At 47.6% G+C, this 22,752-nt stretch overlaps 3 protein-coding genes across 6 annotated transcripts in view; 1 reads left to right on the plus strand and 2 right to left on the minus strand.

Annotated features, from left to right (window-relative positions):
* SIRT4 (sirtuin 4) overlaps positions 1 to 14,523 on the plus strand; it is a 27,405-nt gene extending 12,882 nt beyond the window's left edge. For 2 of the 4 annotated variants that reach the window (XM_027043947.2, XM_027043950.2), the window contains exon 5: positions 897 to 1,339. The gene's annotated coding sequence lies outside the window, so the exon portion shown is untranslated. Of the gene's footprint in view, positions 1 to 896; positions 1,340 to 7,591; positions 13,473 to 13,604; positions 13,720 to 13,830 lie in introns of those variants that run through there. The other 2 variants (XM_053206775.1, XM_053206776.1) reach the window with 2 other exon arrangements.
* LOC128312538 (uncharacterized) lies at positions 3,096 to 7,679 on the minus strand. Its single transcript, XM_053206777.1, has 2 exons — positions 6,165 to 7,679; positions 3,096 to 6,054 (listed from the first exon to the last, which is right to left on the minus strand). Exon 1 carries the CDS (start codon positions 7,677 to 7,679, stop codon positions 6,756 to 6,758), a length of 924 nt encoding a protein of 307 aa, XP_053062752.1. The 3' UTR covers positions 3,096 to 6,054; positions 6,165 to 6,755.
* PLA2G1B (phospholipase A2 group IB) lies at positions 14,367 to 22,340 on the minus strand. The gene is made up of 4 exons (XM_027043951.2): positions 22,199 to 22,340; positions 18,022 to 18,181; positions 17,382 to 17,509; positions 14,367 to 14,579 (listed from the first exon to the last, which is right to left on the minus strand). The coding sequence occupies exons 1-4, from the start codon at positions 22,230 to 22,232 to the stop codon at positions 14,455 to 14,457; spliced, it is 447 nt and encodes a 148-aa protein (XP_026899752.1). The 5' UTR covers positions 22,233 to 22,340; the 3' UTR covers positions 14,367 to 14,454.
* Positions 22,341 to 22,752: the final 412 nt, after the last annotated feature.

Here is a 22,752-nt window from a genome sequence, read left to right on the forward strand (position 1 = left end):
GTTTGATGAAGACATAAAGCATCTAGATCAAGGAACAGAATATTACTAGCACCAAGGAAGTCCCCTTAGTACAGACACTTAATTTTTTTTTCTTTAATGTTTATTTTTGAGAGTGTGTAAGTGGGAGAGGGGCAGAGAGAGAGAGGGAGACAAGGAATCCAAAATAGGCTCCAGGCTCCGAACTGTCAGCACAAAGCCCAACACAGGGCTCGAACCCATGAGCCATGAGATCATGATCTGAGCCAAAGTTGGATGTTCAACCAACTGAGCCACCCAGGAGCCCCTAGACACTTTTTTAAAAATTTTTTTAAATTTACACCCAAGTTAGTTAGCATATAGTGGAACAATGATTTCAGGAGTAGATTCCTTAATGCCCCTTAGCTGTTTAGCCCATCCCCCCTCCCACAACCCCTCCAGTAACCCTCTGTTTGTTCTCCGTATTTAAGAGTTTCTTGTGTTTTGTCCCCTCCCTGTTTTTATATTATTTTTTGCTTCCCTTCCCTTGTGTTCATCTGTTCTTTGTCTTAAAGTCCTCATATGAGCGAAGTCATATGGTATCTGCCTAGACACTTTTTAATATACTTTTTAGCTAGCTTATTACTAGAATAATATATGTTATAGAATGTTTAGGTGATACAGATAAGTAAAAACAATATAATGCAAATTACCTATTATTCCACCACCTAGATAACCAAAGTTTAACATTCTAGTATAACTAAGTCTGTTTCTATGAAAATCAAATCAAGCTGTGCATGTTTTCACTTAACAAGATATAGTGGCCCTCTTTACATGTCCTAAATGCTGTGGTTTCTTGAATGGTAGGCTGATGTTCACAAATCATTTTCCCCCACTCACTCTCGGCTTATTCGGCAATAACTTGTTTCATTTCTTTCCAGATCCTTGAGGATTCCTCCCTCCTTCCTCCAACTAACCAAAGCTTGCTGAGTGCAGCCTGTAGAGGGCAGCAAACCAGCATCTTTCTCCCAGCCTGCCTATGAACTGGGCAAGCTTCAGTCAGGCTGATGAAATTTGCCCCTGAAGAAAGAATTTTTCAAAGCAGCAGCTTCTATTGATAGGTAAACTGTTTTCGATTCCTTTTTATCTCACCAGGCAGAAGAAACGGCCTGGGGAAATACTTAGGCCAGAATAGTCTCTGGAGCACTAAGCAGGAATCTCACTAATGTGGGGCTTGAGGGGAGAAGAAAAGGACTTAATTTAGAATTCCAAATGGTTAAATGTCTTTAACTGAAACATTCTGGTATATTTTCATAAAAGATAAGCAATGGTATGAATGAATTTTTTATTAACTAAGGAATAAAGAAACCATTTGCACACCAGGTATGTGGGCTATATGTTTATATTCTTTTTTTATTTTTATTTTTTAAATTATTTTTTAACATTTTTATTTATTTTTGAGAGACAGAGTAAGAATGAGCACGAGCAGGGGAGGGGCAGAGAGAGAGAGGGAGACACAGAATCCAAAGCAGGTTCCAAGCTCTGAGCTGTCAGCACAGAGCCCGATGTGGGGCTTGAATCCATGAACTGTGAGATCATGACCTGAGCCAAAGTCTGACACACAACCAACTGAGCCACTCAGGCACCCCTATATTCTTTTTTTTAATCAGCTAAAAGAGAATGAGGCTTTATGACATGGTTCTTTAAAGATTTCTGCTGGATTTCAGCTGCCAGATGAGACACTTGCCTTAAACCTGATGTGTAGAGAGGAAACTGAATTCCCAAGTGGGCTCTTAAGCTGCTTTGTTTCTGCTGAGCAAGGCAGTAAGCCTTGTTTGATTATTGTGTTAACCCGAAAGAATCATTGTACCAGGCTAAAGCTTTCAGCACAATCTCATCAAAAGTGAAGCGGATGAAAGAATCACAGCCTATTCTGGATAGTCTTTTGTCTAAAATTAGGGCAAGCAATACATGGTCATCCTGCACCTACCTAGGAAGTAAATTATAGTTACCTGGGATAATCCAAGAGCTTGAAACCAACAGAGTTCTTTTCATGTGCACAACTCTGTTTTCCCATAGTCATTAATTCTGAAGAGGTGTAAGGTGGTTGTAAATCTCATTCCAGCTTTTTTGCAGATGAAGATCCTAAGGTGCTCGGGATCAGATTTGCTCAGTTACCAAGTCAGCACCAATAATTGTATTCAAATCTGGGTCTTTTGAATCTCAAGCCATTCTCACCACAATTTTGTCAATGGTTAATAACAGTAGTAAGGTACTAAGGCTACAAAGATACAACCTCTTGGCTTCAAGTGGCTCACAGAGAATGTGCTGTTCCCCCATTTTTATTTTCTACCAGAAAATGGCCAGATTCATGCACGGAATGGCAGAATGAGAGCAAATTAAGTCCATCCCTCCTCATTTTTATTTTGGAGGAACCTAAGGCCATACAGCATATTTTCAGAGCCAGGACTAGAATCCAAGAATTTCCTCCCAGTTCTTTTCTTCTTAAACAACAGCTTCTTATCTATCTGAAGATTATGGCTGGAAGTCAGCCTGAAGTAGAAGCCAGCAGTACAACCAGCCAAGGAGACCAGGAATGGTTAAAATCCAGTAGTAAGGTTGCTAGGGAGGAAGGCAGGCTCTTTCCATCACCTAATGCTGACACAATTCATGAAACCAAGTCTTCAGGACCTTAGGAATGTTCATTTTATTCATAGTTCTTCCTGAGCTGGAATTCTTCCCCAAAAATTTGTCCCAAGAGGAACTTGGCATTTCCTGAAGCTGATGCTTCTCATGTCTCTTCACTTTCCATCTTTTGCTTTTTACCAGCATGGCAGTCCTAATCCACCATAAGTGTCCTCTGTTGGAATAACAAACCAACTGGTGGGTGCTATCAGTTTGTCACCGCCCTGGTTATACGCTTCTGACCACATAAGCCCAGCTTTGGGCATGACTTTCCTCAAATGCTTCCATGGCTCTGCTATCAGTTTTAGGAAATAGAAGTCACAAAGGCAAACAAGTACATAACACTTGAAACCTCCTTCCCACAAACTCATATTTCTTTTATACTGTCGTAAATTGAGTATCTCTCACTGTTATGCCCAGAATTCGTGATCCCCAAAGACCACCAGGGAGCCAAGTCCGATGCAAAAGCAAAGAGCCTTTATTCGAGCTAGCTCGAGCTCAATCCCCTACCTGCACCGACGCAGCGGTGAGATGCCGGAGAGAGAGCGTGAGTTTCAAAAGCACAAAGGTTTTATAGGGATCTAAGGGCAGTTGGTGGGGTGATGGTCGTGTCCTTAGCCGATTGGCTGGGGAAGGTTCAGAGTCCTGATGCGCAGGTTGCCGGGCGTGGTTTGAACGGGAAGTTTGAACGGGTGAGCGGGAAGTTACTCAAGGGGAGGAGGTATGGTCTAAGGTTTGAGCGGGAATTTCTGCGGTTTTCCCCGGAAAGGGGGCCATGTCAGGGACATAGTCACTCAAGATGGAGGACATAGAACAAAATGGAGTCGGCCGGCCTAGGTCCGCTCTTTCATTCCCCCCTTGTCATGTAGCTTATGGACCCAATCATGGGACCGGCTGCATTTCTATTTTGTCCTCTTCTGTTATTAGGGCTTGTACTGAGCACGGAGGACCATTAGTTGGACAGCCCCCACGTGGTCCCTGACAAACTGGACCAGCCTGTTGATGATACAGGGTCCGAGGGTTACTAGTAGGAGCAGGATGGCGAGGGGTCCGGCAAGGGCCGAGATGAGGGTAGTTAACTAGGGAGACCAGTAGAACAAAGACTTGTACCAGGACTGAGATTGTTCTCTCTCTAACTTTCGTTTTTGCAGCCCTTCCCTTGTGAGGGCCATAGATTCTTTTACGACCCCCAAGTGATCAACACAGAAGTAACATTCTTCCCCTAGGGCTGCACATAGTCCTCCTTGCTGCATGAATAATAAGTCTAATCCCCTTCTGTTTTGGAGTACTACTTCTGATAAGGAAGTAAGGGATTTCTGTAAATGAGAAATTGATTTCTCAATTCTTTCTATGTCTAAGTCAATGGCTGCCCTTAGGGTTCTGTAGTTTTTGTCCTGGATGACGAGTGAGGATATTCTGGTCCCTACCTCCACTAATCCCAGTCCCAAGAGCGCAGCCAGAGTTAGGGTTGTAATGGGCTCTCTTTTACTTCGGGAGTTAGTAGAGCCTAACCTGTTAAGTATTTCTTCCCCCGAATGGTACACCAGCTTGGGGATCAACTGCACGAGTACGCAGAAGCCTTCCTTCGAGGAGTTAAGGACTTGGGAGTGGACGCAGGGAGCGAGGCTGCTGGAACAGGCCCATCATGCATTTTTGGGGGGAAGTAGATACACTGTCTCCCTGGGGACTGTTAGGGTTTCACTACAGAGATGTGACTGCCCGGGGGGCACGTGGCCTATGCAAATGCCCTGCCCTGTTACTCCCTGGAGGGTTAGTCTTGCAGTAGCCTGCTGCCATCTGCAGGAGCTAGAGTTGAAGGCTGTTGTATAATTGCCTTTAATGGCAGTACCTTCGTAATATGGGAGCCGGACATCTAGACAGAGCCAACAGGACTTGGTCAGGTCGGGCCTAGAAGTGTTTAGTACCTGGTATGCTCTGACAAACGTGCTCCACAGGGGGTCTGTATCAGATAGTAAGTTGTGACCCGGGGCAGGAGATGTGGATGACACTCCAGTAGGGACAGAGGATGTGGAGAGCCGTGTGGCCAGGGCCTGGGTGTTTCTGGGCGTGGCCATCCGGGCGGGGGCAGGTCAGGTAACTAGTTGGGTCCTACCCCCATGGGGGACTGCTGGGCAAGGGGAGTTGCTTGCATTAGGAGGGTAAATAACGTTCCCTTGTCCTTGGCTCCCAGCCTAACCCAGTCGTATATCCTGAGTCCCCAGGTTTTTTCCACTCTCCCATCCTGTTGTTTTTTTTACCTTGGCTTGTAAAGGATATAACTATGGGATTACCGCGCCCCCAGGCATATGGTGGTCGGGGGCCACTGGGCCGCTTTACCACGATGAGATCTCCGGTGTGTGGTGGGGTCCACCAGATGTACCCCGTTGAGACACATGACCAGGAGGCGCAAAAGTAGTCAGCCGCGTCCCCACATGTGTTCGAGCAAGAGTGGCTGGGGCAGACATAGAAATAAAGGTTCTGCGCATGGAATCCGGGGGCATATGGTGACAAGGGGAGCAGAGTTTGGAGGTCTACACAAAGTTCTGGGAACCAAGTGTCCCTGGGGTGGCTCTGGGAAGTCTGATTAAGTATTGTCCCCGAGCTGGTGTCTATGATCTGCCAGGTGATGTTTTGGGGGACTTGGGGACTCTCAACAGCATGAGCAGTGACAAGCAGAGCTAACAGAGTTACCAATATTAGGTGAGTTGAATGCGCTGTAGCTTGAGCTTGAGCGGGTTGTGTTGGTCCCGATTGACAGCCCATTGCGTGACGAAGTCCTTCCGGATTGAGCAGGGGTCCGCTGGCCGAACGTGGGTGTGATGGACCCAGGTTGCGATGCCGTCTACTTTGAGAGCAGTGGGGTTGTCAGCACCACGATGTAGGGTCCCTCCCAGCATGGCTCGAGGGTCTCTTGGCGGTGCCTCTTGACGTAGACCCAGTCTCCCGGCCTGTACTGATGAGGTGTCGGGGTTGGGCTGGCCTTGTAGATGGCATGGAGGCGCGGCCAAATGTCCTCGTGCGCCCTCTGGAACCCTCTCAAGGAAAGAAAAAGTTCTTGATCTTTAAACTCAGCAAGAAGTTCAGCTTGAAGGTTGGGAATAATAGGGGGTGGCCTGCCAAACATGATCTGATAGGGAGTAAAACCCAGGGTGTAAGGAGTGTTCCTAACCCGGTAAAGGGCATTAGGTAGGAGAGTCACCCAGTCCCCGCCAGTCTCCATGGTTAATTTGGTAAGGGTCTCTTTTAGGGTTCTATTCATTCTTTCTACCTGTCCTGAGCTCTGGGGCCTATAAGCACAACGTAATTTCCAGTTTGCCCCCACAGCCTTGGCTACAGCCTGCGTTACCTGCGAGATAAAAGCTGGTCCACTGTCTGATCCTACCATGGCAGGAAAACCATACCTGGGTAAGATGTCTTCTAGTAGCTTCTTAGCTACCATCTGAGCTGTTTCATGCTTGGTTGGGTATGCCTCCACCCAGCCAGAGAAGGTGTCTGTAAATACTAAAAGATATTTATAACCATACTTTCCTGGTTTAACTTCAGTGAAGTCGACCTCCCATTGGGATCCCGGTCTGGTGCCTCTGAGCCTGGTTCCTTTTTTATTTGATGTGGCTCTCGCGTTGGTGAGTTGGCAGGTCTTGCAGGCAGGTACAACTTGCTCTATTTTGGTGTCCTGTTGGTGAATCTTGATTCCGGCATGTCGGATTAAGTCTTTTAATTTTCAGGCCCCCATGTGAGTAGACCGATGCATGTGCTCTAATAGTGAGACTCCGAGCCGGCCTGGCAGCACGAGCTCCTTGTTAGGTGTATACCATCATCCCTTTATCTCCTGGGCCACGGGAGTTTCTTGATCCACTGTAACTCCTCCTGGAAGTATTTGGGCTGGTCTGGTAAAACTGGGTCTCCTGGGTCCGGGAGTTGTATGGTCATGGTGGGGACTGAAGTAAGGGCTACTGCCTTGGCTGCCTGGTCAGCCTTTCGATTACCTCTAGCTACCGGGTTATCAGTTTTCTGGTGCCCTTGGCCGTGGATAATGGCCAGCTTGGCAGGAAGCCATAAGGCCGTAAGCAGGTCAAGTATCTCCTGCTTATTTTCTATAGTCCATCCTTCTGCCGTCAGTAACCCCCTCTCCTGATAAATTGCCCCATGAATCTGAGCTGTGGCAAACACATAACGGCTATCTGTGTAGATGTTAAGCCATTTTCAGCTCCCAGCATCAGCGCCTTGGTGAGGGCAATGAGCTCTGCTCGCTGGTCTGGTGTTCCGGAGGGTAGAGCCTCTGCCCATACGGTGTCCGTTTCGGTGACGACCGCTGCACCCACATACCTGTGTCCGTCCTGCACAAAGCTGCTGCCATCAGTGAACCAAGTAGCCTCGGCATCGGGGAGGGGCCGGTCGGTCAGATCCGTCTGGAATCCATGTACTTGCTCCAGGATCCCCACACAGTCATGTAGTGGGGCATCTAGGTCAGGGTCGGGCAGCAGGGTTGCAGGATTGAGGGCCACACTGGGGTGGAACCGCACCTGTGGAGGGTTGAGTAGGAGGCTCTGGTAATGAGTCATACCTGTGTTGCTCATCCATCTATCAGGAGGCTGTTTCAGGACCCCTTCAGTGGTGTGTGGGGTCGTGATCCAGATCTCGTGTCGTAGGGTCAGTTTGTCTGCGTCCTTGACTAGGAGTGCTGTTGCCACAATAATTCTTAGGCATGGTGGCCAGCCAGCAGCCACTGGGTCTAGCTTCTTGGACAGGTAAGCCACCGGGCAGTTCCAGGACCCTAAGGCTTGAGTTAGAACCCCTTTTGCTATTTCCTTGTGTTCGTCTACAAAGAGGTGGATGGGCTTCATAATGTCTGGCAGGCCCAGGGCTGGGGCACTTAGGAGGGCCTTTTTTAACTGATTAAAAGCAGTTTCTTCTTTTTCAGTCCATTCAAATGTTTTCCCCTCTTTGGTAGCTTCATATAGGGGCCTGGCGATCTCAGCAAAACCCGGAACCCAGAGGCAACAGTAGCCGGCCAATCCTAGGAATTCCCTTACTTCCATTCGGGAGGTGGGAGTAGGGATCTTCAGGACAGTTTCTTTTCTGGCATCTGATAACCGCCGCTGTCCGCCCTCCAGGATGTATCCCAGGTAACTTACCCTCTCCCTGCATATCTGAGCCTCCTTCACGGATGCCTGGTACCCCAAGGCCCCCAGGGTAGCCAGCAGGTCCTGGGTCCCTTGCTCACAGTCCTCGGCCGTGTCGGCAGCAATCAGGATGTCATCTACATACTGTAGGAGGGTGAGGCCAGGGTGCTCCTTTCTGTACTCGTGTCCAGGTCCTCATGTAGTGCCTCGTCGAAGATGGTGGGCGAATTTTTGAACCCCTGAGGCAGCCATATCCAGGTGAGTTGCCCGCTGTAGCCCTCCTCCAGATCATGCCACTCGAAGGCGAACAAGGGTTGGCTTTGGGGTGCCAGCGGCAGACTGAAGAAGGCGTCCTTTAAATCTAGTACAGTATACCAGACCCTGGAGGGCGCCAAGGAGCTCAAGAGACTATATGGGTTGGGAACAGTTGGGTGTATGTCTGTGACCCTCTTATTTACTTCCTGGAGGTCTTGTACCTGGAGGTCTTGTACCTGGTCTTGTACCTTGTACGTGGATAGTCATTTGTGTGACGCTTTTTGACCAGCAGTAGGGGGATGTTCCAGGCAGACTGGCAAGGAACTAGTACCCCTAGGCTTTGTAGTCTCCAGATGTGTGGCTGGATCCCCTTCCGGGCCTCCTGAGACATGGGGTATTGTTTGATCCTTACCGGACCTTCTCCTGGCTTGAGCTCTACCAGGACCAGGGTCCTGTGAGTGGCTAGTCCTATCCCCCCCCCCCCCCCCCCCCACGTCTCTGCCCAAACCGAGGGGAATTCTTGTAGCCATCTGTCTATATTATCCTCTCTCGGGAGTGCCTCCTGGAGGCGGTATTCATCCTCTAGTTTCATGGTCAGGACCTGAATGGGGTGGCCCTTGCCATCGGTGACCCGAGGCCCCCCCTTGTCTGAAAGTTATCTGAGCTCCAATCGGGTCAGTAAATCCCATCCTAACAGCGGGTGGGGGCATTCTGGTATTACCATAAAGGAGTGGGATACCTGTCTCGTCCCCAAATCTACCGTTCTTCGGGTAGTCCATGAATACTGACTCATACCAGTTGCCCCTTGTACCCAGGACTTCTTGCTGGCTAGTTTTCCTTGTGGGGTGCGGAGGACCGAATGTTGCGCTCCAGTGTTGACAAGGAAGTCAACAGGGGTCCCCTCCACTTTAAGAGTTACCCTGGGCTCAGGGAGAGGGTCCAAACCCCAACTGCCCTAATCACTCAGTTCATCTAGCTCTAAGACTTTTACTCGATCAGTCTTGCTTCCCTTCCCGCCGGCCTTTATCGGACAATCTTGGGCCCAATGCCCTATCTCCTTGCAGTATGCGCACTGATCTTTCTGCAGCCCCTGCTTCCCCACCTTGGTGGTTCCTTTACCTCCTCTTGAGTCGTCTGCCAGCTGCCGGAGACAGCGGTCTCATTCCTCGGGGGAGTCAGCAGTGGTAGCTAGTAGTATTCTGGCCAGGTCTCGAGTCTGCTTACTGCTGGCAGCCGCCATGGCACGAGCCTGCTTATCCTCAGGAGGCTCCCGGTTATTATATACCTTTTTGACTACCACCAGTAAGTCCTGCAGACTTTTTTTCTCCTAGTCTATCTATTTTCTGTAATTCTCTTCTAATGTCTATGGCCGATTGGTTTACGAAGGCCATGATAACAGCTGCCTTGCTTTCCGGAGCCTCTGGATCCATGGGGGTATAGGTATGGAATCCCTCCATGATCCATTCTAAAAAGGCAGCCGGAGATTCATCTTTTTCCTGTTGCACATTTCCTACCTTGGCCAAATTGGTTGGCTTTCTAGCAGCCATTCGGAGACCCCCCCCATTAGAGTCTGGAGGTAGACCCGGAGCCTCTCCTTACCTTCTGCCTTGTTGAAATCCCACTTGGGCCGAGTTAAGGGGAAGGAGGCATCTATCTGAGCCTGGTTGGTGGTGGGATTCCCGTCTGTGCCCGGAACTAGTTTTCAGGCCTCATTGAGGATTCTTTCTCTCTCCTCAGTCGTAAACAGGACCTGCAAAAGCTGCTGGCAATTGTCCCACGTGGGCTGATGAGTAAAAAGAACAGAGTCTAATAAATCAATAAGCCCTGCCGGTTTCTCAGAAAACTTAGGATTCTGAGCTTTCCAATTGTAGAGGTCACTAGTGGCGAAAGGCCAATAGTGATGGGGCTGATTCCCCTCCACGTCTGCAGGTCCTGTGGCTCGCAGGGGCAGAGTAGTGGAGTCGGAGGCGGATTGCTCCCTCTGAGCCCTTTGTCTGGTAAAGGGCGGGCTTCCCACTGGAGCATTTCCGCCTCCCGCTCTTGGAACAGTGTCTGCCTCCCCCGGAGGGGGAGGATGGTGTTCTTCCAGCATCCTAGGGGGGTTATACGGGGGAGGAAAAATTAATTCTTCTTCAGTCCCCCCTTGTAGGACACGGTAGAGGGGTACTGAAGGCTGGGTAAGACTTTTCTTGTTCTCCTTCTTCTCTGTCCCCTGCAAAGCAAGAATGGGTTTCAGCTCCAGAGGGCGTGGAGCTAGGAAGGGCTTAAGCCAAGAGGGTGGGTCTTCTACAAGGTCCTGCCAAGTGATAATGTAAGGGAGCTGATCAGGATGGCCCGTCTTAGGCCAAGAGATGATACCCCTGACTCGGTGGATGGTAGGGAGGTGGAAGGTTCCCTCTGGCGGCCATCCGACACTGAAACTGGCCACTCGCTAGAACAAAAAACCTGCCACCGACGCTTTCGGACTTCCACACTGAGGTTGTTAGCTCTTCCCCTGACATCCTTAAAGTGATCAATAGAGGAGTAGTCTGAGTCTGTCCCATAACGTCCGTCCAGTAAGTCCACAGAACAAAACAGAGAAACACAGAAACAGACAAACAGAGGGCCCCTAGAAACAGTCTTCCAACTCCGTGGAAGCAAAACTGAAAGCTAGACAACGGCCTCACACCGACTGGTGGGAGTGACCCGCCTCGTCTCAGATCTTTGAGGGGAATCCACGTCCCTCCAGAAAGGAGTATCGGAACGTCTTCCGAAACTCCCGGCCCGTGGTCCTCCCATGTGTCCACTTAGACCGCGCCGGGCACTACCAGAATTTAAGAAATTAGCTCACACAGAAGAGACAGGGAACAAACAGTCACTAACCGTGGCCAGTCAGGCTCTCCGGGTTGGGGGCCCCTCGGGGGTCTTGGGGACCCCGGATGAGCCCCCAAATGTTATGCCCAGAATTCGTGATCCCCAAAGACCACCAGGGAGCCGAGTCCAATGCAAAAGCTAAGAGCCTTTATTTGAGCTAGCTTGAGCTCAATCCCCTACCTGCACCGACGCAGCGATGAGATGCCGGAGAGAGAGCACGAGTTTCAAAAAGCACAAAGGTTTTATAGGGATCTAGGGACAGTTGGTGGGGGTAATGGTTGTTCCCTTAGCCGATTGGCTGGGGAAGGTTCAGAGTCCTGATGCGCAGGTTGCCCGGCATGGTTTGAACGGGAAGTTTGAACAGGTGAGCGGGAAGTTACTCAAGGAGGCGTGGTCTGAAGTTTGAGTGGGAATTTCTTTCTGCAGTTTTCCTGGAAAGGGGGTCATGTCGGGGACAGTCACTCAAGATGGAGGACACAGAACAAAATGGAGTCGGCTGGCCTAGGTCCGCTCTTTCACTCACCTCTCTCTTAAATAATAGAATTTATTAAGCACACTATACCCCAAGCGCTATGCGAAATATCTTACAACACGTTTGCTCACTTAGTAAGAGTTAACCCCACAAGAGATGCTTGGACACGCATAAGAATCAGTCTTCAGTGAATGTCAGACTTTTCCTGAGAGGATCGCTTTAAGGATCATTAGGAAATTCAACACTCCTCTAAGCAGGGTGACCAACTGTCCCATATCGCCCAGTATTGAGGGGGTTTCCTGGGATGCAGGACTTTCAGTGCTAAAACCAGGATGAGTCAGTTACTCCACTCCTAGGAATAGCAGAGGTTGCCACCAAATATAAAAGTTGATTCCGGATACATTATCCTTGTTGAAATTCAAGATGGGTGCTCTGAGATCCAGATTTTTAAATTTTTGATGTCACAAAACATAAATTCTACTTCATGAAGAAAAAAAAAAGAAACTCGTCCAAGAAAGGACAGTGGGTTTTTTATTAGAAAAGGAATTATAGCATGGAATCGAAACTCTTAGTATATAGACAGACTTGGATTTCCATCCCTGTTTTGCTGTTTACTAGTTATGTGAATTTGGGCAAGTGGTTAATCTTCAATATCTTTATAAATCAGGATGCTAGTAGCTACCTCATTAGGTTGTTAATGAAAACCTAAAAAGGTAGTGATGCATCTGAAGCTCATAGCCCAGTACCGGAGGCACGTATGGTAAGCAGTTATCAGCTGCTATCAATAGGCTAAACCTTGGTCTCCTATTTGAGTACTCCTTTAACTAGACTCCCATGGATCTTCTCCAGAGCCACATTTCCTTTGTGTGTATCTGTCTTTCAAAAAGAATTTACAGAAGCCAAGTCTGGCTTGATACAATAACGTCTTTCTAAAGAAAATAAAGAGTATTCTTCCATTTGCTTCCCCTTGGGAAAATAGTATTTATGAACAGTAACTATACAATAAGCATTTCTGTAGGAAGCATTTTACAAGGCATTGACTCACCCAATTCCCACAACCCTCTGATCTGCACACTATTATTTCTTTTGAAAGAGGAGGATCCTGAAGCTCGGAGATTTCATGTAACTAGCCCAAGGTCACCTGGCATGACCAGGCCAGTAATCAAATCCCGTCCATCCAGTTCTGAACCCTCTTTCTTTTTTTTTTTTTAATTTTTTTTTTGACGTTTATTTATTTTTGAGACAGAGAGAGACAGAGCATGAACGGGGGAGGGTCAGAGAGAGAGGGAGACACAGAATCGCAAACAGGCTCCAGGCTCTGAGCCATCAGCCCAGAGCCTGACGCGGGGCTCAAACTCAAGGACTGTGAGATCGTGACCTGAGCTGAAGTCGGATGCTCAACCGACTGAGCCACCCAGGTGCCCCTGAACCCTCTTTCTTTAATGCTCTAGAAACCCAATGGGGTAACTGCGCAACTGTACTTTGGAAGGAGGGCAAGGCTCAAGAAACTTCTTGAGGTGACTCCAACAAGGTCCTGGAAAAATGAAGAGGCAAGCACCAGGCGGGAAAAGGGGGAGCATTTCAAATGGAGGTAACAACAAAGGCAAAAGCAGGGAGGTCACCTTTTTTTCCCCCCTCTTGAGAGTGGGGGTTGGGGATTCAAGTGCGGACTTGGGGTGCAAAAACCCTTGGTTCGCTCAATATCCACTCGCCTCTCTCCTCACCCCAGTTTGGCTCCCTGCACCCCAACTTCCCGGCCCCCTCGTCCCTTTCCGGGATAAAAGCCCGGAGGAGCTACCGACCGGAAACTGGCAGGGAGGCTGGGGGGAGGAGGGGCGTGTGTGGGGCCGAGAGACAGACCAGGACGCGCAAGGCAGGGAGGTGGGACCCAACGTCATACCCACGTGAGTTCGCTCTTTTTTCACCCTGGGCCCTCCCGCTGTCTTTCCGGCCGTATTGTGACCCTGGAGAGCAACGCACCTAAGACCCAGGAAGCGGCGCACGGGGCCGTAGCCCGCCACCTCACCCGCACGCCGGCTGGAGCAACCGTTACTAACCACTGCGACTGCGCCTGCGCTGGCCCCGGCTGACGCGCGAGGACGCCAGGCCAGAGCCTGGGAGGTGCGGAGGTAGGCCGGGGGTTGGGCTGCTTTTCACCAATATAAAAAGAGGAACCACGTGTCCACAAGATACCAATCATATTTCCTACTCTGAAATCCCTGCGGGGGTGGGGGGTGGGGGGCGGGATCCTTGTGGTGCAGGATCACGTGATCTGAAAAGGTAAATAGAGCCACGTGGTTTTTCCTGGACTGCTGCAAACCTTGGCGCCAAGATGTACCCTCGTTGAACAATTACTTAATGAACGTGTGTGAGGTGGTAAGCACTGATGATACTGCGGCTGCTGAGATATAACCGCTACTTCAGAACGCTCCCAATTAAGTTTGTTTAATTATGTACTCATTTATTCTTTTTTAAATTTATTTTGAGAGAGAAAGAGCTCGCGCAGGATTGCGGGAGAGGCAGAGAGAGAGAGAGAGACAGCCCCAGCAGACTCTGCACTGTCATTGAGGAGCCCGATGTGGGGCTCCAACCCATGAACGGCGAGATCATGACCTGAGCGGAAACAAATCAACAATTTAACGCTTAACCACCTGGGCCACCCAGGTGCCCCTTATGTATTCATTTCAGTCTCAGCCACTGTACTAGTGTTTCCCGTATTACATTTCCTGTAATGAGTACCCATCAGATGCTCATGAAAAGATTACTAAAGGAATTTGTTTTCTCTCTCCCTCAGCCCTTGGGGTAATGAAAAAGAGGTAGGTTTTTACCTACGAGGATAGATTATATATTTTGATCTGGCAATAATCAGTGGCTAATCATTATTCAGGTCTTAACGGTGTTCACTTCCTAGAAATATCCCTGTCATTCAACATCCAAGGCTAAAACTAATGATGCTTACAAAGAACTAGGAAGACACTTAGTCATGTTGCATAGACAGAGGATAAAACAATATGCAAACGTGAGGCTTTTCAACAAAGTGCTTTATTGGAGGACACAGGGTAAAGTGAAGGGCATGAGGTGGGTGGAGATGATGCTCTCCAGAGGTGACACTCAATTCTTACAGTACTTCTTGGTGTCCAGGTTCTTGTGCTCCTTGTTATATGGGGCCTTTGAAAAGCAGATGGCAGCATTGCGGTCGCAGTTGCAGATGAAGGCCTCACAGGGTTTGTTTTCATCTGGAAAAGAGCAAGAGGAGAGGACTGAGCCAAGGTAGATCCTGCTTTGTCCAGTCTGGAGGGAAGGAAGAATTAACTGGAATAAATAATGGCCATTACATTCATACAAATTTGGGTTTGATAGATTAAGCAAATAAAAATACCAGAATTTCAGAAAAACAAAAAAAAATTGCAATGTTTGGAATGTAGAATAAAAAATGTTCATTGTCTATCTGGAAGTCAAATTTAATTGGACAACATGTGTTTACTCTGGCAATCCTAGGTGTGATCGATGCTGTTAGGAAAGTCCTATCTGTTTCACATCCCTAAATGAGCTCTTATAACCCACAGAGCTATAGATCTTTGATAACATAGGCAAGCAATTTATAAACAATATGGAAAACACTAAAACATATACTCGAAGCAGCAAAGTATTGTGCATATAAACTTAGTGAAGTTTAGCAAGCAAATTTCTCTACTTTAAAACACATTTTAAAAATTACAGAACAGGGGCACCTGGGTGGCTCAGTGGGTTAAGCGTCCGACTTCAGCTCAGGGCATGATCTCACGGTTTGTGAGTTTGAGCCCCGAGTCAGGCTCTGTGCTGACAGCTCAGAGCCTGGAGCCTGCTTTGGATTTTGTCTCCTTCTCTCTCTACCCCTCCGCACTTATACTCTGCCTTTCAAAAATAAATGAATGTAAAAAAATTTTTTAAATAAAAATAAAAATTGCAGAACATTCTTACAGTAGAATATTTTACAGATATTTAAAACAATTAAGTACACCTACATGTGGAAATGTTTCCAAGATATTTTATTAAAGGAAAATGAAGGGCAATGCATCTAACTAGTTATCTTGGGTAGCAGGATTATAGGCACCTTCCACTTTCCATGATATATTTCTGTAGAGTTTGAAATTACACTACTTTGGCCTTGTTTATTTTTATAGCCAAAAGAAACAACAATGATAACTTTTAAAATGCATTTCAAATTTGTTATCTATAATTTAATTATGTACTTCTGCTTACGTTCAATAATCTTATTAAAGTTTTGTTTCTCTCTGATCCTTTTTTTTTTTTTAAGAGAGAGAGAGAGAGTGAGTGGGGGAGAGGGGCAGAGGTCATGATCCCAGGGTCATGGGACTGAGCCCCGCTTTGGGCTCTGCACTGAGCATGGAGCCTGCTTAAGATTCTTTCTCTCTCCCTCTGCCCCTCTCTCCTATTTTCATTCTCTCTCTAAAAAAAAAAAATAATAAGTAAATTAAAAAAATAAAAGGGAAGGCTGCACAGAGAAAGTGACATTTGAAGTCCTGGAATGAGACTTCACATGGGAAGTGTTTCATGCAGAAGGAACAAAGGACTTGAGGTGGGCACGTGCCTAGCTACGATTAAAACGATAAAAATGTTATTCCAAGGATAAGCACAAATGAACACAGAGCTATGAAATCGTTTATTCCTTAAGATGGTGGGATTCCTGGGGCGCTTGAGTGACTCCATCGGTTAAGCATCTGATGCTTGATTTTGGCTCAGGTCATGATCTCAAGTTGCTGCATCGGATCAGGCTCTGTGCTGACAGCATGCTTGGGATCCACACCCCCCCCCCCAAATAAATAAATAAACAAACAAATAAATAAACTTTAACAGTGCTTTAAAAAAGATGGTGGGATTCCTGGTAACTTTTTTCTTGGCCCTCTGGATTTGAGTTACAGTTATTCCAATGATGTATGTACAGTTTTGGAAAGTGGGACCCGTCTGTGAGTGCATAGAAAAGAGTAGTGAAAATCCAGAATGCTAGCCTAGCATGACAATACTATTCACCTCTGAACTGTCTGCCCTTCAGAACCACCTTCATAAAGGGACACATTTCACCATGAGCTGTGCATAACTTAGTGGTTAAGACCAGAACCTTTGAAATCAGAAACAAGTGAGTTCCAATGCTGACCCTACCACTTACAAGCTCTGTGATTTTGGGCAAGTAGCTATTTTTGAGCCTCAGCTTCCTCACCTGTAAAATGGGATTAATAAAACATATATATGCTCAGCGTACTCCCTGGTATGTAATAAGAAACTAATAAATGGTAGTTCTAAGCTCCTTTCATGAAATAACGAAGCTATATAGCATGGCAGTTAAGAACAGAGACCTTGGAGCCATATAAACCTGTTAAAAACCAGACACCCCAGGGTGTCTGGGTGGCTCAGTTGGTTAAGCATCTGACTCTTCATTTTGGCTCAGGTCATGAATTTACAATCTGTGACATGGAGCCCCTATAGGCTCCTTGTAGGACTCTGTGCCGGCAGTGCAGAACCTACTTGGGATTCTCTCTCTCCCTATCTCTCTGCCCCTCTCCCGCATTCTATCTCTCCCTCTGTCTCTCAAAAACAAAAACAAAAACCCCCAGAAAAACCCAAATGGGGCGCCTGGGTGGCTCAATCGGTTAAGTGTCTGACTTCGACTTCTGCTCAGGTCATGATCTCATGGTTCATGAGTCTGAGCCTGCAACAGGCTCTGTGCTGATAGCTCAGAGTCTGGAGCCTGCTTAGGATTCTATGTCTACCTCCCTCTCTGCCCCTCCTCTGCTCGCACTCTGTCTCTCTCAAAAATAAAATAAACATTAATAAAAAAATTTCAAAAGTTCTGAAACTGCTAAAAAAAAAAGCCCCAAACAGTGGGTGCCCCAGTTTCCTCATCTGTCAAACAAGTATAATAATAATACCTATGTCATAGGATTGTTGCCAGGATTAAAGGAGACACAGCTTGGCACCAAGGCGATCAATAAATGGTGGATATCATTACTATTATTTCTTCCACAAAGGAGTTAACCTACCGCTGCAGGTGATCTCAGAGCCAGAGCATGAGTATGAGTAGGTTTTGGTGTAGGGGTTGTCCAGGAGGAATTTACAGCTGTCCAGTTTCTTGGCTCGTGAGTAGCAGTGGTCGTGTGTCTGGCAACACCTAAAGAGTGGGGGAAGGACAGAGCTCAGGCAGGGGCAGGGCAGCAGGGCAGGCTCATTAAGGGGAATGATTTAGCTGACATGCTCCGGAAGATATTTATCCTGTGGCTTGAAAAATGTAAGTCCTTTTATCGTGTTTATTGAAGGCGATTTAAAAATGGGTTGCAGGAATATCGTACAATCACGTATGTGTTCTGAAGATGCAGTGAGAGTCTTAACCACTGCTGGAAGAGGACAATCCAATCGACGCTGTGGTGTTTTGTGATGCAATATTCTGCCACTAGAGGGCAGCAGCATCCACTATTGCTTGACATCAACCTTCCGCCTTTGCTCCTAACCGAGAGCACTGGATTCAGGGGCCTCTTGGAGCATTTTTGTTTATACAAGGGTTGAAAATATGTTACCCTTAGCAAATATGCAAATCCATTTTCTGTGCCTCCTCGTGAGATCCTTGGCTTGTGCCCTCCCCCCACCGCACGGGCACTCCCCTCTCCCTGCCGATCAATCACTCACTTGTCCAGTTCATCCACAGGCGTGCCGGATCCACCCAGGCCACAGTAGCAGCCGTAGTCGGTGTAATCCCTCACGGGGTCACTCTCGGGGATCGTACACTTGATCATGTTGCGGAGCTGCCACACTGCCCGCGGGCTGACGCCCCCCTCAACAGCACCCACTGCAAGAAAACACAGCCAGAGTTTAAATCCATCCTGATTGGCTCTGCCAGCGCCCAGGGACCCCACTGCCTCCTGCCTGCTCTCTGGCCCCACGCTGCCTTCCACCCCTCCAGCTGCCTCCTCGGAAGAGAGCTGGACACAGAAACCTGGTAATGTAAATGAGGATTTTTTCTTTTTATAAAGCTTTTTAAAAATATTTTTTATGGAGGGGCGCCTGGGTGGCTCAGTCGGTTAAGCGTCCGACTTCAGCTCAGGTCACGATCTCACAGACCGTGAGTTCGAGCCCCGCGTCGGGCTCTGGGCTGATGGCTCAGAGTCTGGAGCCTGCTTCCGGTTCTGTGTCTCCCTCTCTGTCTGCCCCTCCCCCATTCATGCTCTGTCTCTGTCTCAAAAATAAACGTTAAAAAAATTTTTTTTATCGAGATAAAATTCACATAACAAAATTCACCATTTAAACACTTAAAATGGACATTTCATGGGCACCTGGGTGGCTCAGTAAGTTGAGCGTCAGACTTGGACTTAGGTCATGATCTCAGGGTTCGTGGGTTCCAGCCCTGCACTGGAATAGCTGTTGTCAGTGCAGCGCCGGCTTCTGATCCTCTGTCGCCCCCCCACCCCCCCGCCCTTCTCCCCTCTCAAGCGCGCTTGCGCACTCTCAAAAATAAATAAAAAATAGTTTTAAAAATGTACATTTCTGTGGTTTTTAGTATATTCACAGAGTTGTGGAACCATCACCACTAAATCTAGAACATTTTCATCACCCCCAAAAGAACATCCTGTTCCCATTAGCATTCCTTCCCCTTTTCTCCTCTCCCCTCTGGCAACCAGTAAACTCTATGGATTTTCCTATTATGAACACTTCATGTAAATGGAATCATACAGCATAATTTTTTTAAGTTTACCAGTCCTTTTTTAAAAAAGTTTATTTATTTTGAGAGAGATAGAGCATGAGAGCAGAGGAGAGACAGAGAGAGCAGAGGGAGAAAGAGAATCCCAAGCAGGCTCTGCACTATCAGCACATAGCCCGGAAGCCGAGCTTGAACTCACAAACTGTGAGATCATAATCTGAGCCGAAATCAAGAGTCCGATACTTAACCTACGGAGCCACCCAGGCACCCCTAGCACAATGTTTTTGATGTTCATCCACATTATAACATATATCAATACTTCATTCCTTTTATAGTTGAATAGTATTCCACTGTGTGGAGGGACCGCATTTCGTTTATCCATTCATCACTTGATAGACATTTGGGTTGTTTATACTTTTTGGTTCTCATGAATAGTGCTGCTATTAACAGTTGTGCACTAGTTTTTGTGTAAACATATGTTTTCTATGAGGTCCCCATTATTTATCCAGCAAATATTTATTGAGCACCAATTATGGGCCAGTCACTGCTGTAGGAACTGAAATACATCAGTGAGCAAATAGAAAATCTATAACCTCATTCAGTTTATAAAGCTCAATGCTTTTGAGTTTATAAAGCTCCCTAGTAGGGTAGAAAAACAGTAAGCAATAAATGAAATAAATAAGGAAATCGGATCCTTTGTTAGAGCTCCAGGCTCTGAGCATGGTAAGGGGAATCTAAAATGGGTTAGGTGGGAGGGGCGCCCGGGTGGCTCAGTGGGTTAAGTGTCCCACTTCAGCTCAGGTCGTGATCTTGCAGTTTGTGGGTTCAAGCCCCGTGTCAGACTCTGTGCTGACAGCTCAGATCCTGGAGCCTGCTTCAGATTCTGTGCCTTCTCCTCTCTCTGCCCCTCCCATGCTCTGTCTCTCAATAATAAATAAACATTTAATTAAAAAAAAAATAAAATGGGTTAGGTGGGAGGCGCCTGGGTGGCTCAGTCCATTAAGCATCCGACTCTTGACTTCAGCTCAGGTCATGATCTCACGGTTCCTGAATTTGAGCCCCATGCTAGGCTCTGTGCTGACAGCACTGAGCCTGCTTGGGATTCTCTCTCTGTCCCTCCCCCACTCATGTGCGTGTGCATGCTTGCTCTCTCTTTCTCTCTCAAAATAAATAAACTTAAAAAAAAGGATGGGTTAGGTGGGGATGTGGCGGGGTTGAGATAGGGCAGGAGCATAAAGAGGCCTGTGTGGCCTTCCATCCTCAACAGGACAAGCTCTCTTCTGCCTCAAGGCCCACGCACCTGCCATTCCCTCTGACTGGCACACTTTGTCATCTTTTTTTTTTTCAAATGTTTATTTATTTTTGAGAGAGAGACAGAGACAGTGCGGTAGGGGGAAAGAGAGAAGGAGGGAGACACAGAATCTGAAGCAGGCTCCAGGCTCTGAGCTGTCAGCACAGAGCCCGATGTGGGGCTGGAACCCACGAACTGGGAGATTATGATCCCAGCCGAAGTCAGATGCTTAACCTAGCTACCCAGTCGCCTTGACCTGTCATCTTTTCAAAAGGCTGGAGGATCTTGTTTTAAATGCCACCTCTTCTTTCTTGACCACCTAAGCCAAGTGGCTCCTCTGCTATCATTTTTCTTTATGTTATTTGCTTCATAGTACCTATAGCAGTCTGTATCTGTCATTTATTTATGCCTCCCTCTCACTGGACCATAAAGTCAAGGACAGGCCTCAGGGCTTTTGTTCCCCAGGGTCTGACACATAGTAGGTACTCAATAAGTATCTATTAAATAAGTTTTTAAAAAGTCTTCTTGTAGCTGAGCGCTTGCCCAAACCAGGCACAAAGCTTGGCACAGCAGACTCAGGAGGCAGGACCCCTTCACCTCATTTTCAGGGCCAGCCCCTGTGAGATTTGGGGCCCTGAAGAGGGCGCTACCTGATTTTGGGGTCCCATTCAAGTGGCCACCAGTATCATCTTTTTGCCCCATGCCTTGCCCTTTCTTCCCTTGATCTGCCGTGCACACTGGAGCCACTCCATATGCTTATACCCCAGGGCAAAGGGAGGGTGGCAGCTGGTCACGCTCCCCTGTGAGCAGCCTCCACACTGGCAGCAGACAGACAGGAGTGGCCTGGCTACCTTGGCCCATCTCCAGACCGCCCCCCCCCCCCCCCCCGCCTGCTTCCCTGTTTTCTCAGTCTCTGATCCAGCCAGCTCTGCTCTTTGCACAGGCCAGACCTACACAAAGCTAATTTTCACGTGTGTGCCTGTGTGTGTGTGGCGGGAGGGGAGGGGAACTCATCCATCTAGAAGTCCTTAGTCTCAACCCAGAGCCTGATACCTTGGAGGCTCTGATATATCAGTGTTGAATGGATGAATGAGGTGGGATTTGAATTCCAATATAACTGATTCCATGGATTCATTCAATAAATGGTGCAAACAGCTCTATCATTGCTCTCATGGAGCCCATACTTCAATATGGGTGGAGGATAAAAAAGGAGGGGCACCTGGGTGGCTCAGTCGGTTAAGTGTCCAGCTCTTGATGTCAGCTCAGGTCTTTTTTTTTTTTAATATTTATTTTATTTTTGTGTGAGAGAAAGAGAGAGAGACAGAGTGCCAGTGGGGGAGGGGCAGAGAGAGAAGGAGGCACAGAATCCAAAACAAAGCAGGCTCCAGGCTCTGAGCTGTCAGCACAGAGCCCAATGCGGGGCTTGAACCCACGCACTGTGAGATCATGACCTGAGCCAAAGTCAGATGCTTAACCGACTGAGCCCCCTAGGAGCCCCTCAGCTCAGGTCTTGATCTCAGGGTTGTGAGTTCAAGCCCCGTGTTGGTAGAGTTTACCGAAAAAAAAAAAAAATTAAAGCTTTAAGAAAAGGGAATGCACCAACAAGAAACAAGATACAAATTGCAGGCAAATGTAGGTGCTGGGAAGACCCCAGGCCAAGGCAATATGGTAGAGGGCAGGTAGGCCCTTCTGAGGAGGGTCATCTGAATTTGGACCTGAAGGTTGGAAAGGTGCCAACTGTGGGGGAATTTGTTATGGGAGCTGTTAAGCCCCATAGAGAGCCCCAAAAAAGCCTCTAAGGCTGGCCAGCCTTGTGACCTGTGACCCCCATTCCAGAGAAGTGAGATCTTAGCGCTGAGCTGAGGAGACTCACCTACCTGTAAGCAGAGCAGCCAGCACAAGGAATTTCATCCTGTTAAGTTGCCGAGCAAGAGAAAGGACTAAAGCCACCTACTGCCTCTCTCTTTATACCCATACCATGTCTCCAAGATAAGGCTGTAGTGTTTGCTTTGCTCCCAACCTGCTCTGAATTGGCCTTGAACCTGTCTGTTGCAGGAATAACCTTTACCGACGAGCAAGCCCTGCCAGCAACGGATCATTGGAAAAAGGGGGATATGTGTTGGTCATCTGCATCTTTTAATGGAAGGGATTATTTCTGGAATTTGTATGGCTTGGAATCTTGACCCTCCCCCCACCCCTTTGCACTCAGCCCAATTCTATCATTGCCTCCATGTCTTATGGGTCTGAGCTGTGGGTCTCAGTGAATAGTCCCATCAATCATGCATTTAACAGATGAGCAAATGGGTTCAGAGAGGTGAAGTAACTTGCCTGAGGTCACACAGCCATCTAATGGCGGGGAGCAGGGGCCCACACTTAGGCATGTCTGATTCCTTCTTTTTTTAAGTTTATTTATTTACTTTTGAGGGAGGGA

The sequence above is a fragment of the Acinonyx jubatus genome, chromosome D3 (assembly GCF_027475565.1).
Source record: "Acinonyx jubatus isolate Ajub_Pintada_27869175 chromosome D3, VMU_Ajub_asm_v1.0, whole genome shotgun sequence".
Taxonomy (NCBI): Eukaryota; Metazoa; Chordata; class Mammalia; order Carnivora; family Felidae; genus Acinonyx; species Acinonyx jubatus.

Bases quoted from the DNA above. Each gene is read 5' to 3' on its own strand.
- PLA2G1B (XM_027043951.2), bottom strand. From the start codon at position 22,232: ATGAAATTCCTTGTGCTGGCTGCTCTGCTTACAG. The intron at 18,182-22,198 runs GTAGGTGAGTCT...GTTTTCTTGCAG, and splicing joins GCTGGCTGCTCTGCTTACAG to TGGGTGCTGTTGAGGGGGGC. The intron at 14,580-17,381 runs GTAGGTTAACTC...GCTCTTTTCCAG, and splicing joins CTCTGAGATCACCTGCAGCG to ATGAAAACAAACCCTGTGAG.
- LOC128312538 (XM_053206777.1), bottom strand. From the start codon at position 7,679: ATGGAAGTAAGGGAATTCCTAGGATTGGCCGGCTACTGTTGCCTCTGG.